We start from the raw sequence: 15,537 nt of genomic DNA on the forward strand, positions 1-15,537 counted from the left end.
GCAGATCTACAAGCTGCCTTCTTGCTGCACCCTTCTCATTCCACTGCCTCTCCAATGCTCTCTGCCTCAGCTGGCAAATAAATTGGAAAGTAATATCATGAAAGGTCCTCAGATCTTTTCATTTGGGCTGGGCAATATATTGTATATTATATTGATATTGTGATACGAGTCTAGATAGCGTCTGGAATTTGGGATATCGTCATTTCATTTGTATGGCATATGTATTGCCTTTTCCTGGTTTTAATCGCTTGTGCTATATTTGTATACTTTTTAAAATACATTTTTATAGCCGATCTACAAGCTCACAGTGCATCGCATCGTGACGCATTGTGAGCTGGTAGATCTGCTATTAATCTTTTTTTTTTGGTTGAATATTTAACCCATTAAGACCTGAAGCCGATTCTACAAATGTGTTCTAAATGTCTTCTGTTTGTTTCTATATCAGTGGTGCTCAAACTTTTTCATGTCAAGCACCTACAAAATGATATGTATTTGGCCGACGACACCCATCTCAAACTATTTGGTTCCAGGGACCTACAGAAGCAAAGATTTGAGTTAAAAATGCTCATGTTGTTCATGCATTCAAATATTTGCACACATTCACAATTTTTCACATTTTTTCAATTGTTTTTTTCACAATTTAAAAAAAATAGCAGATTCAATAGCCTAAGTGTAAAACAATGCTTTTTAGCTCAAATCAAAAAAATGACACTGATGCCTTCAGGTCTGTATTTGGTCAAAAACCCATAGATTTGATTTTGTCCATAACACCCATCCCTACTTTTTTATTCTAATAGTTGTCTGTATCTCTGCTCTCTATCAGTCATGCCTGTGGTGAGATTGTACAGCAGGGAGCCTGTGAGGGGGCGGGCCTTACAGCGGGCAGCTCAGCTGTACCCCCAGCTGTCCATCACCACGGAGCAGTGTTACAACGTAGAGCTGACTGGTGAGTAGGTTCACCTACAATGTGACACTTTTTAGTTGACATGGAGGAGCTGGATCAATGCACCGTTGTAATAAATACACACTTTGACTGCACGCAGGTTTGAGGATTGACTTTAACACTGCCGGAGTTTATTCATAATTTATTCACCCACTGCCAGGGTTTTTAATCATTTTTTTATAGAAAAAATGTGAATTATTTGTCCGTTTATTTTTTAACATTGAAGCGAATGGATTTGAAAAAATAAAACATTTTATATCTCCTAATTCGTTGAGAATAACGACACAAATGTTATACTCAAAAATTAGAGAAACATTTTAGGAATTCAAAAACAAAATAAAAAAAAATAATTAAAAGGGGAGAATTCTCCCCTTTGGCGGTAAACACCATTGACTGAAAAGGGGAGAATTCTCCCCTTTGGCGGTGGATGTGTTATATATATATATACTGTAATTTCCGGACTATAAGGCGCACCTGAATATAAGCCGCACCAGCCAAATTTAGGGAAAAAAACAAATGTGTACATATACAAGCTGCACTGGACTAATAAGCCGCAGGTGTAAAATCCATAGATTTAGAAGGTCCCCTAGTGGCCGTTAGCTGTAAAAATCCATAGATTAGCCGCACCGTTGTATAGGCCGCAGGGTCAGGGGCGTCAATTGGGTATGGCAGGCTATTGCAGCTGCCATACCCTGGCTCCAGGGGAGAAAAAAAGTACTTTTTTGATAATAAATCGGGAAAATCAGGCAAAAATAAGAATTAAATAACTTAACCCTAACCTAACCCGAATCCTAACCCTAAAACCGAAATAAAGTAACCAAAAACTGGAAAAAAACGAACCCAACCCGCCCAGAACCGCACAAAAAATTTGCGCGCGGGTGACCTCATGCATGCTGCCATACCCTAGCTTTTGCTGAACTGACGCCACTGCGCAGGGTTCAAAGCATGGGAAAAAAGAAGCGGCTTATAGTCCGGAAATTACGGTATATGTAATCGTTGCTGTCGAGCAGAAACCTCTTTTCTCCATATTACCATTTTTTTGTGTTTTTCTGTAAATGAATGCCTTACTTGGTCATACTACAGCGTCACACAAAAGCATCAAAAGTAGCAGGTCCACAAGCTCGAAACGCTGCCGGCTTGCAGATCTGCTACGTTTGCTATTTCTGAATTTGAATCCTGAAAAGTAACAGTTTTGGACATACTATGAGGTTTCCACCCAACAGAGACATTACATTACATTACATTACATTACATTACAGTCATTTAGCAGACGCTTTTATCCAAAGCTACTTACAATAAGTGCATTCAACATAGGTAGGGAACGAAACTACTAATCACCCGTAAGTCCTAAGTGCATTCTCTTCTAAAACAAGCAACTAAGAGCATACCTAGCGCTAAGGTAAAAGAACAATATATCAGCTACCTACTTTCTTAAAGATGGAGTGCCATGATATTTTTCAACCCTAAAACCTGATCATAAGGTATTATTATTATGTAAGGATTTTTTTCCAAAAAAAAAAGTGTACAGAAATTGTTAAAAAAAATGTTTTTATGTGGACACGCCTCCAGTTCATTAAGTATGCCTGGTTCTCACCTTAGCACCTCCTCCACCACCTTAGCACCACCCACCTGTCCTAGTCCCTCCTCCTCCTCATGCCCACACCTGTTGTGTTATGATAATGAGGGGGAGGGTATGTTTTTTGGGGGCTCTGTGATGTCACTATGCCCCTGTTTTTGGATTGGCACGTTTGACTGTCAAGGTTTCAGCCTCCAGGAAAAAACTCCAAATAGTCAGAGAAGACATGAAACACCATAAAACCACCAGCGGGGGCCTTAATGAAGTTCTATCAACCTCATAGACACATGAAAAACAGAAAAAGTGCAAAAACATGGCACCACCTCTTTAAACAGATAAGACAAATAGGAAAATCAAATGAGCAAGAACTAAAACAAATAATCGACTAAACAAGATCCAATAAAACAAGAGCTCGTACAACCAGTTAACAAGTAGGCAGGGCGAAGAGGAAGGGTGGTGTTTCCTGAAGAGGTGGGGGAAGAGACGACATATCAAACTCTCCCACAACTCTTTGCTCTCCACCAAACCCATCTTTTCTTAATCTCCGCATGACCTCTTTTCTGATATCATTTTTATAATGGTGCATTCATGCTTTTGTTTCATGAGTGCAATGTGTATTGACTTTTAGTTTTGGAAACCATGTTTTTAAAAAAAGTGCTTTTCACACAAATAATATTATCATCCTCCGCCAGCACTAAACAGTAAAATCCTAAGTATTCATTTAATCATAAAGAGTGTAAAATGAGATCTCTGTGTTGATCCTAATGTTTTCACGCTCTCGGCTCCATTAACGCTGAGGATTGTGCTGTGCATTAACCCATTGATACCTGGAACGCATCTGTGTCACTTTAGATGTCTTTGGCTATTCAAAAATAGCAGATATACAAGCTCATAGCGCGGCACCGAGTGCCGCGCTATGAGCTTGTAGATCTGCTATTTTTGAAAAATCTTGAAAACATTTTTTTTTTTTTCTTTTTCCAAAAACTGTTATGATTTAGATTTTTTTTAAAGAATCGCCTCAGGTCTTAATGGGTTAATGGTCTTGTTTCTCTACCACTGTGCAGGATGTGAGAGTCTGTCTACAGAGCAGAGGGAGGTCCTCCTCTGGCTCCTCCGTCCTCCCATGCAGACAGAGCCGCTGTCTGACAAACCATACCTGACAGCGAGCGCTGGGGAGAGGCTGGTGGAGATTGGACCCAGGTACCACACACACGCAAACACACTGACACTGAAAAAAAGTCTAGACACTCCATTTTTTTCCACTTGTGTTTCTGAATATTCTATTCAGTATACCGCTGGGTGTACCCTAGTGCAGCCAGGAGTCTTCAACAGGGGGTCCTCAGAGTTACTACAGGGGGGCCGTGAAATCTTGGTGTGATTGGATATTTATTTTTTACATTAACCACTTGAACCCTAGCATCCCTTTTCTGAAGGGAACTTAAGCCAAAACGCCGCAGCGCGAGGCGTTGTGAGCTTGTAGATCGGCTATTTTTGGCAAAGAGGTATAGGTGTAGATGGAAAAAAGAGCAGACCAAGTTAAAAAAAAATAAAGAAGTTTAATCTGAAACACAATTTTATACAATATAGAGGGGGTCCCTGCTTCATCTCTCTCTCAGCTAGGGGGTCCTTGGCCTGAAAAAAACGTTGAAGACCCCTGCCCTAGCAGTTTCAAGGAACACGCCAGCATTTCTGCTAATTCTGCCTTTAGATCTACATACTCAGAGTCAGACTAGAACGATCGATACAGCTCTCAGACGTGAAAGTGGTATATAGATCTTCTTGTCTGACTGGGTAAGTAGATCAAAGGGGATAATTTGTAGAAATGTTGCTGTGTTCCTTCAACAGTGAATGCACTGACGATCTAGTAAACCAGAATGTACAAGGTCGTCCCTCCTGTCTCCACTGTTTATGGTTTGTTTGTGGTAATGTACCGTACACTGTAAAATCTCAGTGTCGATTCAACTTTGAGAGTGTACAAATGTAATGGAGCCGTAAGGGTTGTGAACAGCTTGCCTATCGTAATACGTATAGTTAAAAGCAAAAACAGTAGTAGCGTAGTAGCTAGCTATATGATTTCTATACTTTGCCTGTACACATTGACTCAATAAAGACATTATAAATGACGGGGATGGATTAACAATATATGTATTATGTGTCTATCAACAGAGTTAGTTGCCAAAAAAAGTATAGCTTGATTAATGATTAGGTAGCTTGTTAAGACAGGTCGTTTGTTGCCTATAATCTGTTTTACACTATCCATATTTAATGTGAAGTAAAACGTTGGGTGTCTGACAGGCGCATGTGTACGCAAACAAGCAGTGAGTAACAGTTGAACTTTAATTTTTATGAAGTAGCTCTATTGAATTTAAAGCTACTGACATAGGACAATCAGTAAGGAGATGCAGCTAACAAAAAATCGGGAGTTAAAAGGTAACCAGTTGTTAATGGTTACCTTTTAACTCCCGATTTTTTGTTAGCTGCATCTCCTTACTGTTATTCTTCCAGGGTGTTCCACAAGCACGGGCCATCAGATGGATAGCCCGTGCTTGTGGAACACCCTGGAAGAATATCAAATGTTCTACTTCATTCCTTCTGACCGCCAGAGGCAGTGTTTTCAACACCTGGATATTCATTGCGCGCTCGCGCATAGGTCGAATATTAATACCAACAAAGTCACTCGTGACCTGTGTACACGCACGCCACCTATATAGGTGTGGTGCACACAGCGATCATCCTCTTTCATCTTTTCGCCTCCGGAGCGTAGGTCGATTAACTACTGCAGCTGCGCGTGGAGCCTCGCAACCAACACGGTTGGGGCTCCGGACTACGGTTTCGTCCTCCAGAGGCTGCGCAGCCTGCTTTATATATTGGATTACCCCGTTCATAGGGGCATCGGAAGGAACCGAAAAGAAAGAGAAAAAAAAAAAAAAAAGGACAAAGAAAAAGAAAGGACGCGTATAGGAGCAGCCCTGCAGCGGTGAATGGAGCTAGCTTGCTAGCGCTGAAGCTAACAACAATAGCAGCGTGAGCTTCCCCGCTCCACCGTTGCTGTTTGTCCTGACACGGATAACGTGGAGCCATAGCTGTACATTGGCGACGGTGAGTGCATGTTTGGACTGTGTTTACAGAAATAAACAAATAAAAGTTAGCATTGGGGGTGTCTCTCGCTCCGCTGCTGCTGGTCGCTGGAAAAGGAAGGAAAAGGAAAAAGGGGGATTAGCGTTGAGGGTGTTTCTCGCCCTGCCGCTTTGATATACCGCAAGCATTGGGAGTGTGTCGCGCTCCGCTGCTGCTGGTCGCTGGACAACAATAAAAATAAAAGAATAATAAGGATTAGCGTTGGGAGTGTGTCTCGCTCTGCCGCTTTTGAGGGACCGCGGTGCGCGGCCCACTATTATTATACCGCTAGCAATTAGCATTGGGAGGTGTCTCCTCCGCTGCTGCTTGGTGCTGGCAATGTACGCCGTCTGTAACACGTGCTCGGCTGTTCTGGGATCAGAAGATGGCCATGACCTATGCCCACACTGTCTTGGCATTGGGCATCTGAGGCAAGCCTTGACGGAGGACGCTTGCACTAATTGCAGTATAATGTCTTTCGCTGAGAGGGAAGAGAGGTTGGCTGTGACTGAGGAGGACACCGAAGTGCCTCCCTCAGGAATGCCGGTCTTGAGCCCTGTAGGGGGTCGTTCTAAGCGCCAGCGCCTATGTACTGAGACCTCAGGCGCCAAGAGGAGACGTCAGGAGGATGATCCGTTGTCTCGCAAAGTGGACACATTGACCTCTGAGTTTGCTCAAATTAAGGCTCTTCTTCTCAACCTGCAGCCTGGTGCTCCCCGCACCGATGCTGTGGCCCCGGCACCTCCACGCCAGGGCAGAGATGGGAACTATGGCCATGATACTGTCGATGTTGCTGATCAACATGTCTATTGCAGCCTCGGACTCCCAGTTTGCGTCCGTAACGGCAGAGCATGAGGACCTGGAGGAAGCGGGCGGGTCCCCCACACGCTCAGGGACAGGCTCTCAGGGGTCTGGAGCAGATGCTCATGTGCCTGGGCTCAATGCAGCTAGAGTGGCCGTTCAGCTGGCCTTGTCACGGCTTGGACTGGATGCCCCCCCGGGGGAGGCCCCCCCTCCTAATGCCTTCTTCAGGCACGCTCAGCAGTCCTCTTTCAGTGTGCCGCCGTCTGAGGACTTAATCAAGGAGCTTCAGCAATGTTGGTCAGATCCCAGGGCCAAGGCCGGTCTCCACCGGAGTCGGAGGTGACTCTCCCGACCCGGGCCCCAGCCGGTTCACCCCACAACATCTCAGCCGCTGGGAAGCCTTGACTTCAGACCCTTGGGTGGTGGCAACGCTGTCCAAGGGTTACAGTATTCAATTCAGACGTCGGCCCCGAAGTTTCACAGGGGTACGGATGACAGTGGTCGACGACCCGCTGAGGTCTCAAGCCCTCAGCCGGGAGTACCTGGTTCAGCCCAGCTAAGAGGGTTCTACTCCATTTATTTCCTTATTCCGAAGAAGGACGGCAGCCTTCGGCCGATCCTCGACCTCAGGTAGTTGAATCAGTACCTGAACGTTTTTCGTTTCCGAATGCTGCGCACAGTGTTGTCCAGGCTGTGTCAAAGAACGATTGGTTCCCAAGCATCGACCTGAAAGATGCTTATTTTCATGTGCCAATAGCACCGCACCACAGACAGTTTCTCCGCTTTGCTTTCAAGGGGCGGGCTTATCAGTTCCGGGTGCTCCCATTCGGGCTCTCTCTCGCCCCCCGGATCTTCACCAGATGCGTAGCGGCGGCGCTTGCTCCGCTTGCTCCGCTGCAAGGCAGAGGCATGCGGATCCTCCCGTATTTAGACGATTGGCTGGTATGTGCTTCGAACCAAGAGCAGGCACTCAGCGATACGTCCACCCTTCTGGGCCATGCCGCTCAGCTGGGGCTCACGTGAATCTCGCCAAGAGAGCTCTCTGGCTCCCAGTCAAACCACTGTGTTCATCGGCATCGCCCTCAACTCAGTTTCAATGCGGGCCAGCCTCTCCCCGCGGAGAGTGGACGACATTGTGGGCCTTGTCGCTCGTGTACGGGGGAGTACAAGGCTGACATACGGCCTGCTCCTTCGTCTGCTGGGCACATTGATTGCGGCATCCGCAATTGTGCCCCTGGGACTCCTTTCGTTGCGCCGGCCATACTGGCCGGGGAGGATATGGTTTCCCATGATTCGACGGCTTCTCAACGGAGCACCTTGGCCTCTCCCGTCGAGACCGAATCTCCTGTCGCAAGTAGGGGGCTGCATTTGGCATCCCCAGCCAGATCGTCTCCAGCTTCATGTTTGGCCCCTGAGAGGCCGGGTTCACTGCTGAACTCCTGCGATCAGGCGGTTGTCCATACATTGCTCAACGCTCGTGCACCCTCCACTAGATCGCTGTACTCTAACAGATGGAAATTGTTCCGTAGTTGGTGTGAGGGTCAACATGTGGATCCAGTCATTGTTGGATAAGGGGCTCTCAGCCTCTACAATGAGGGTGTATGTTGCCACCATTTCGGCTCAGCATGGGCTGGTGGACGGTCGTACTGTGGGATCTCATCCTTTTGGTGAGTCGCTATCTGAAGGGAGCTCTTAGATTACACCCCCCGCATGTCACTCGGGTGCCCTCGTGGGACTTGCCTACGTTCCTGGAAGCCCTGTGTTCTCCGCCGTTCGAACCGCCTTCCTCCTCGCCATTACATCTGCCAAGCGAGTGGGGGAACTCCAAGCCCTGTCTGTCGCTAGGGACTGTTTGAGGTGGACTTCGGATGGGTCTGGGGTTACTATGTGGCCCAACCCCTCCTTTATTCCAAAAAGGCTGTCAGCCTTCCATATCAACCAGCCTGTCGGATTGACGGCTTATGCCCCACAGCCAGGGGCAGAGGGATCGCATCCTGATGGTGGGTTGCTGTGTCCCCCATCCGGGCCCTGAGGCAGTATGTGGACGTGACTTCTGTGTTTCGGAAGTCGGACGCACTGTTTCTCTGTTATGGAGGGCACAGGAAAGGGTGTGCTCTGTCCAAACAACGACTTTCTCACTGGATTGTTGATGCCATTCTGCAGGCCTACGAACACAAGGGTTTGCCTGTTCCTCCTGTGAGATGTCATTCGACCAGGAGCATGTTCACCTCCTGGGCTGCATTGAAGGGTGTCCCACTGGCTGACATATGTGCTGCAGCAGCGTGGGCTTCCTCCTGCACGTTTGCCCGCTTCTATAGGGTGAATGTGGCCGCCCCTCATCCCATGGCGATGGCGGTGCTGTCGGCCTCTTCAACCTGCAACTGATGGTCAGGTAAGGGCAGGTTCCTCGTGACTATGTTGGTATTAGTCATCCATGTGTTGAAAACACTGCCTCTGGCGGTCAGAAGGAATGAAGTAGAACGAGAGTTATGCATATAACTAAGGTTCTACGAATTCCGGATGACCGCCAGAGTTGACTGTCACTCGGAATCTCGTTCTCGACGAAAAGATTTCATGAGGATGATCGCTGTGTGCACCGCACCTATATAGGTGGCGTGCGTGTACACAGGTCACGAGTGACTTTGTTGGTATTAATATTCGACCTATGCGCGAGCGCGCGATGAATATCCAGGTGTTGAAAACACTGCCTCTGGCGGTCATCCGGAATTCGTAGAACCTTAGTTATATGCATAACTCTCGTTTTAAGTTACTGATACACCCATTTTTGCTTTAAGAATATAAATTCCTACGTATGACTGGGATCTTTGCTGTGTTCTATTGCAGACTGAACTTCTCTACTGCATGGTCCACTAACGCCGTGTCCATCTGCCACAGCACTGGCCTCAGTAACGTCACACGAGTTGAGCTCTCCCGAAGGCTTCTCATTAAGGTCTGAGAACACACCCACACACAAGCACTGAAGTTATTCATTCCATATTTTAAACGCTCACCTCCTGTTTCTTTCTTCCATCATGTCTAGTGTTTCTATTAATCCATTAAAAAAACGAAAGTGTGAGAACTATTGATTTTAGAAGGCATTTGTAGAATCGGCCTCAGGTCTTAATGGGATTCTCTATGCTCTTTTCATAATGTACATTACTGTACTCTACTGTACTGTTTTGCACTTCAATGCACCGCATCTCATTGACTGACTGAGTGTCCCATCTGCCCACATCTAATGGTGCTGTTTATGTGCTCTCAGCTTAATTCCAGTTATGGCACTATTGCTGTGAAATCATAATCTTGTGTATTTAGCGCTTGGCGACTATCAGATTATTTGTCTTTTATTGATTAGATTTTTGTCAGATGTTGTCACTTAGCTGTAAAATCTTAGTGGTCCCATAGTCCTGTGCATAACTTCCAGACCACAATGAGCCCCTAACCTAAAGTATCAGAGACAAAGCTAAAGAGATCGGGGGAGGGTTCAGTTGTAGAGCACCTTCATGCATAACCAAGCCAAGTAGCAGTGTTGATTTTGACTGGTTTTAAGGCCTTTGCACACAGGGTGCGACTAGTCAATCAGTTTTTACCGCATGCGAAAAAACGCACGAATCGAACTGGGTTCGATTGAAAAAAAAAAAACGCATCGCCGCACGGGGTGTGCATGAGGTCATTGAGAACCATGTGTTCATTTAAATTCTTTTTTTCTGTGCGGAAAATCGCATCCTGTCTGCAAAGGCCTTTAGTCATAGTCCTTTGAATAAAATTCCATTTAGTTTTAGTCATATTTTAGTCATCTGAAATGTTTTAGTTTTTGTCTAGTTTTAGCCGACTAAATATCATAAGATTATAGTCGACTAAATCTACAGTTGATTTAGTCGACTTAAATGTATTTTGGCGGTGCTTTGATGGCGTCGTAATGGCTGTTTTTACACTTGGTTGCGCTCTGAAAATAGCCGATCTACAAGCTCACAACGCGTCGCGCTGCGACGCGTTGTGAGCTTGTAGATCGGCTATTTTCAGAGCGCAACCAAACATAAAATTTGTATTTTAGTTCTACTGGATCTCTTCTCCTCTTGTCCCTCATTAACATTTTAGTCTAGTTTTTATTTGTTGACGAAATTGTCAATATATTTAGTCTTAGTTTTAGTCATCATAGGTCAGTGAAAAAAGGTGGTCGACGAACATTTTTAGTCGACGAAATCAACACTGCCAGGTAGTGCAGTTTATCCAAAAAATAGTCATCCCCATTATTAATTAATCCATGTATTTTTTTAAACATGACATTATCCAAAAAAGATAGGCTGTTGAAGAACTGAATGTATGTACCATCTTGTGTCTTCTGTCCACACATAGCAGCCTGACACACATCAGACGTAACGCCAGACCCCCCCAAGCTCTATAGTTCAGTAAAGTTCAGTAGTTACTTCAGTAAAGAACACAATTCAAGGTGAACGATTTAGGAGTGGATACGAGACAAACTGTGCCATTGATTGCAGCTTGTCTCTCACACAGATAATTGGGGGGAGGCCATGAATATTTCTCATAACTTTGGGAATATTACAGAGGAAAAGGACTGAGCAATTATCATCAGTATTTACAAAAACAAAAGAAAGCTCTATTAATAACGCAACACAGGAGCTACCTTGCAAATAATGCTAGAATGAGTCATCGCTCTCCTTCTATCCTGGTTACAGTTGGAGGAGTTGCCATGGCTGTTTTTAAACTGTATTTCGGTTCAGGCTGGTTAGCCAGCATTCATGTGGAAACATTCATAGACTAGCAGGTACTGTACCATGTACTGTACTTGGATGCATTGACCTGAACTCCCCCTTAGTCGAAAATGTATACTTGCTTACAGTCAACTTACAAAAGTCAGGGACAGCCTTGATTAATTGTATTTTGCAAATGAAGTGTGTGTTTCTGATGAAATCCCCTTGTCTCCTGCAGCCACAGGATGGAGGGAATGTGAAGGAGGTCAATGGAGACGTAGACAAGCTGATTGATTGCCTGTACGACAGTATGACAGAGTGCATCTACCTGCATCCCATAAGCTCATTCACCGTGGAATCCAAACCACAAGAGGTCTTTGAAGTGGACATTCTGGGGAAGGGCCGAGTTGCCTTGGAGACGGCAAATGATGATCTTGGTAATGAAAGGCTGTTTAAACTTGCTCTATTTCTTGATGTCTGTATTAAAATGCCAGATGAGAGAGAAGCTGATAAACAGCTAAATGACATGCACATCCCAGACCTACTTGGCTGGGTGCTGGATAAAAAACAGTATATAAATAAAACAGTATATAAGAATAAAAGTCCGCACACCAGTATTGCTGCTCCCAAATGCAACTCTACTTCGTACGAAGTAGTGTTGCATTTGGGAGCAGCAATACTGGTGTGTGGATTTTTATTCTTGTATACTGTATTAAAATGCCTGACTAAAATGTTGCCCATATTGGCTATTTCTTATCAGTCTGATCCTGTGTTTCTTCTCATGATTCTCTCTTTCTTCGTGGTCCTGTCCTGCTGCTATCAGTGAGTACATTGAGTTGAAGAGGGAAAGGCGTGCGGGTAGTGACCAGACCAGTCTGTCACATGATGCATAACATTATTACTATGCTATTGCTGGCTGAAGTCACAGGATAGGGATGGTGTTGCTGATTATCTTGCACGTGTGTGTGTGTGTGTGTGTGTGTGTGTGTGTGTGTGTGTGTGTGTGTGTGTGTGTGTGATGTGGATTTTTTGTGTGTGTGCGTGTTCATACGCATGTCTCTAATGAGAGATACAGGATAGAGAAACCCCCAAAACCATAATATATGGTTTATTATAGGGTGCATGTGTTTCAAAATTGAATGTCATGTCCCAAAGAGATCTGTCTCCTGATAAAATGTAGTATTCAGGTTGCATTTTCGTTCATAACTGTGATTCTGAAAATCGTACGGGCGATTTATAATCTGAAGATTTCAACTTCAAGAAAAGAATAGTTGAATTTGTGAAATGCTGTTGGACAGCAGTAGTTGTAAATGTAACATTTAATTCATGTGATCTATTTACATGTGTATGCTGACTATCCACATACATTAACCATTGATAATTTATAATTGTAAATATACACGTCAGTCATGTTCCAAGGAGTGCCCTAACATGCATGAACCACTCTGGCTGATTTTGGATATTTAGTAGACACAGGAAACATCATAGACAGATTATTCATGGCCTATAGGACAAGGGTACAAGCTGAGTGCACATGTAATCAAATAGTGTTGACTGTATTCATAATATCCATGGTCTATCTGCTTGGCTCTGCCCTACATAGTGAATATTAATTATTTTCTCAAAGTGGCCGTGGGTATTACATAATTTGAAGTGTTTCCATATTCAAGTGTTGAATTGAAGATGTTATTAAAATGGGCCCTGGGGGTTTCGGTAGCTGTAGTGAAGGTGCACAGATCAAAGTGCGTTGCAGCAAAAGGCTTTTTGCTTATTGGCAGTCTTAGCAGAGCGATGAGTACAGCGGAAATTCCCAAGTTGTTCTGCCGTTTCTGTTCCAGTGATAGCATGCAGAATATGTGCCATGCTTTGTTCCTCACTGAAATTCATTTGTTTGTATGCGTTTGAATTGCATTACATTGAATTTCACAGATTGCCATTTTTTACTGGATTTCATATTACTGTGTTGCTTGTGTGTGTGTAGATTAATTAAGACCAGTTGCTGTTCTATCTTTTATATTCTAAATCATGGTGCTGCTGATCCTCATATCTTGGGCATGTTGGATGTTGTATCCCTCCAGCCTTTCTAAAGCCTAATTTAAACTCCCGTCACACAGCGGGTGTCGCAAGTCTGTGTTGTAAGTCGGTTATTTTCGCCATGTGACGCCATCATGCAGCTGTGTATAAATTGGGCTTAAAGGGTTATTTCACTTTCAAACACGTTTGGGGTCATTTTAACGTCTACTCAGGCTTGTTTGAGCCTCCCAATGTTTAAGTTCCTTCATTCAGTATTTAGATATTTGCTATTCATTTGATCAGAAACGCCCCCTTCCTATACAAACCCATTGTAACTTAAAACTCCCATTATAACCACGTTTGATTAACCTGTCATTGGTTCTGGTGACTGATATTGATACTGATATTGGCCTTTATCATTTTTGGGGGAAATGAAAACGATTAAATAAAAGAAAAGAAGGAAAATATCAGTCACCAGAACCAAGAATGGGTCTTTTTGATGGATGAATCATGGTTGAAATAAGTTACAATGGGTTTGTATAGGAATGGGGCGTGTCTGATTAACTGAATATCAAATATATAAATACTGAATAAAGCAACTTAAAAACTGTCTGAGCCTGGGTGCTCACAAACACCGAAGTAGACAAAAAAACATGTTTGAAAGTGAATTATCCTTTTAATGTTGAAGAAATACAAAGCAACGTTTGTACATGGTGTGTGTCTATTGCAGGCCTGGCTTTCGACTCTTGGGATCTGGACTATTACACATCATTGTTCCAGAGAGTGAATAGGAACCCCACCAGCGTTGAGTGTTTTGACTTGGCTCAGTCCAACAGGTGGGTCCTTTAGTTACCAGAAGATTATCAGTGAAGCTATTGTAAAGTGTGTTCCCTGGTGATTGCCTGCACTCTACTTGCAGTGGCCAGTAGTTTATTTTTCCATTCCCATTCCGTTCCTAGTGAACACAGCCGTCACTGGTTCTTCCGAGGTCGCATGGTGATTGATGGACAGGAGCAGAAGGAGACTCTTTTCAGCCTCATAATGGACACTCAGCACCATAGCAACCCAAACAACGTCATCAAATTCTGTGACAACAGCAGGTAGTGTACAATCTGGGCCAGCCAGCCTAAAGAAAATTGATACAGATGCTGCTGTTCTCTGTGTTTTAATATTCCAATCTTGAATGCTTGTGTGTTAAAGTGGTATCAAAGGGTTGGAGGTCAAGTGCGTTTACCCTCGAGATCCATCCAAGGCTAGCTGTTACGAGACACGACACTCACTAAGACACGTCATCTTCACTGCTGAGACGCACAATTTCCCCACCGGTCAGCAGCACACACACACACACACACACACACACACACACACACACACAGTTAACGTGTACTGTACACTTTTCCCTATGAATCCCCATGGTTATTTTTTTCCCCTCATCCCATGACCTCTAGGCGTAGCCCCATTCAGTGGGGCAACCACAGGGACCGGGGGTCGGATCAGAGACGTACAGAGTGCCGGACAGGGAGGTCATGTCATCGCTGGCACCGCAGGCTACTGCTTTGGCAACCTACACATACCAGGTTATTCTAATGAAGCTTGAAAGACGCCATGCCTCCCTTCTCTTTCTGTGAAAACATTGAGCCAAGTAGGGCTGTGAATCGTCTGCTATCTCAAGAATCGATTCGATTCCGATTCTTGGGGTCACGATTCCGATTTTTATCGATTTTTTCAAAATAAACGATTCTCGATTCAAAATCGATTTTTTCCGATTTTTTTTTGGATTTTTTTCGATTCAAGTGCGATTTTTTCCGATTCGATTCAAAACGATTCTCGATTCTAAACGATTCTTGATTCAAAACATAGGTTTTATCAACTGATAATAATGTAAACACACAAAGGTAAATCCAAGATCCTCCCAAAAAAAAAAAAAAAAAAAAAAAGTTTTTTCTTTTTTTTTTGAAAATCGATTTTTTTTTTTTTTTTTAAATCGATTCTGAATCGTCCAACATGAGAATCGCGATTCGTATTCGAATCGATTTTTTCCAACACCCCTAGAGCCAACTAGGGGTACATGAACTAACCTTGTTTGAATCTTAATTTCAGACCATTTTCACTTTTTCCACACCTCTTTCTCGTTTGCCAGGCTACAGTCTGCCATGGGAGTGTGAAGGGGAGGGCTGGGAGTACCCGCCCAGCTTCGCCCCGCCTCTGCAGGTGGCCATCGAGGCCAGTAATGGAGCTTCAGACTATGGCAACAAATTTGGAGAGCCTGTCCTCTCAGGTAAACCTATAACAAATCAGGTTACAGTATACATTGTTGCAGTATATAAAACCAGAGCAACCTAGGGGGGCGTGCATAGTTGAGTCTTGTGGCT

General features: G+C 44.2%; 1 protein-coding gene across 2 annotated transcripts in view; it reads left to right on the plus strand.

The window, feature by feature from the left end:
* pfas (phosphoribosylformylglycinamidine synthase) overlaps nucleotides 1-15,537 on the plus strand; it is a 37,367-nt gene that overhangs the window by 3,740 nt on the left and 18,090 nt on the right. Inside the window, exons 2-10 of one of the 2 annotated variants that reach the window (XM_084067565.1) lie at nucleotides 824-946; nucleotides 3,584-3,719; nucleotides 9,285-9,390; nucleotides 11,391-11,589; nucleotides 13,896-14,001; nucleotides 14,125-14,265; nucleotides 14,366-14,490; nucleotides 14,614-14,742; nucleotides 15,306-15,443. In XM_084067565.1, coding sequence (XP_083923691.1) covers nucleotides 826-946; nucleotides 3,584-3,719; nucleotides 9,285-9,390; nucleotides 11,391-11,589; nucleotides 13,896-14,001; nucleotides 14,125-14,265; nucleotides 14,366-14,490; nucleotides 14,614-14,742; nucleotides 15,306-15,443 — 1,201 coding nt within the window. In that variant the 5' untranslated portion in view covers nucleotides 824-825. The remainder of the gene's footprint in view (nucleotides 1-823; nucleotides 947-3,583; nucleotides 3,720-9,284; nucleotides 9,391-11,390; nucleotides 11,590-13,895; nucleotides 14,002-14,124; nucleotides 14,266-14,365; nucleotides 14,491-14,613; nucleotides 14,743-15,305; nucleotides 15,444-15,537) is intronic. The other variant, XM_084067566.1, reaches the window with a different exon arrangement.

The sequence above is a fragment of the Gymnoscopelus microlampas genome (genome assembly GCF_963454915.1).
Source record: "Gymnoscopelus microlampas genome assembly, chromosome: 9".
NCBI lineage: Eukaryota > Metazoa > Chordata > Actinopteri > Myctophiformes > Myctophidae > Gymnoscopelus > Gymnoscopelus microlampas.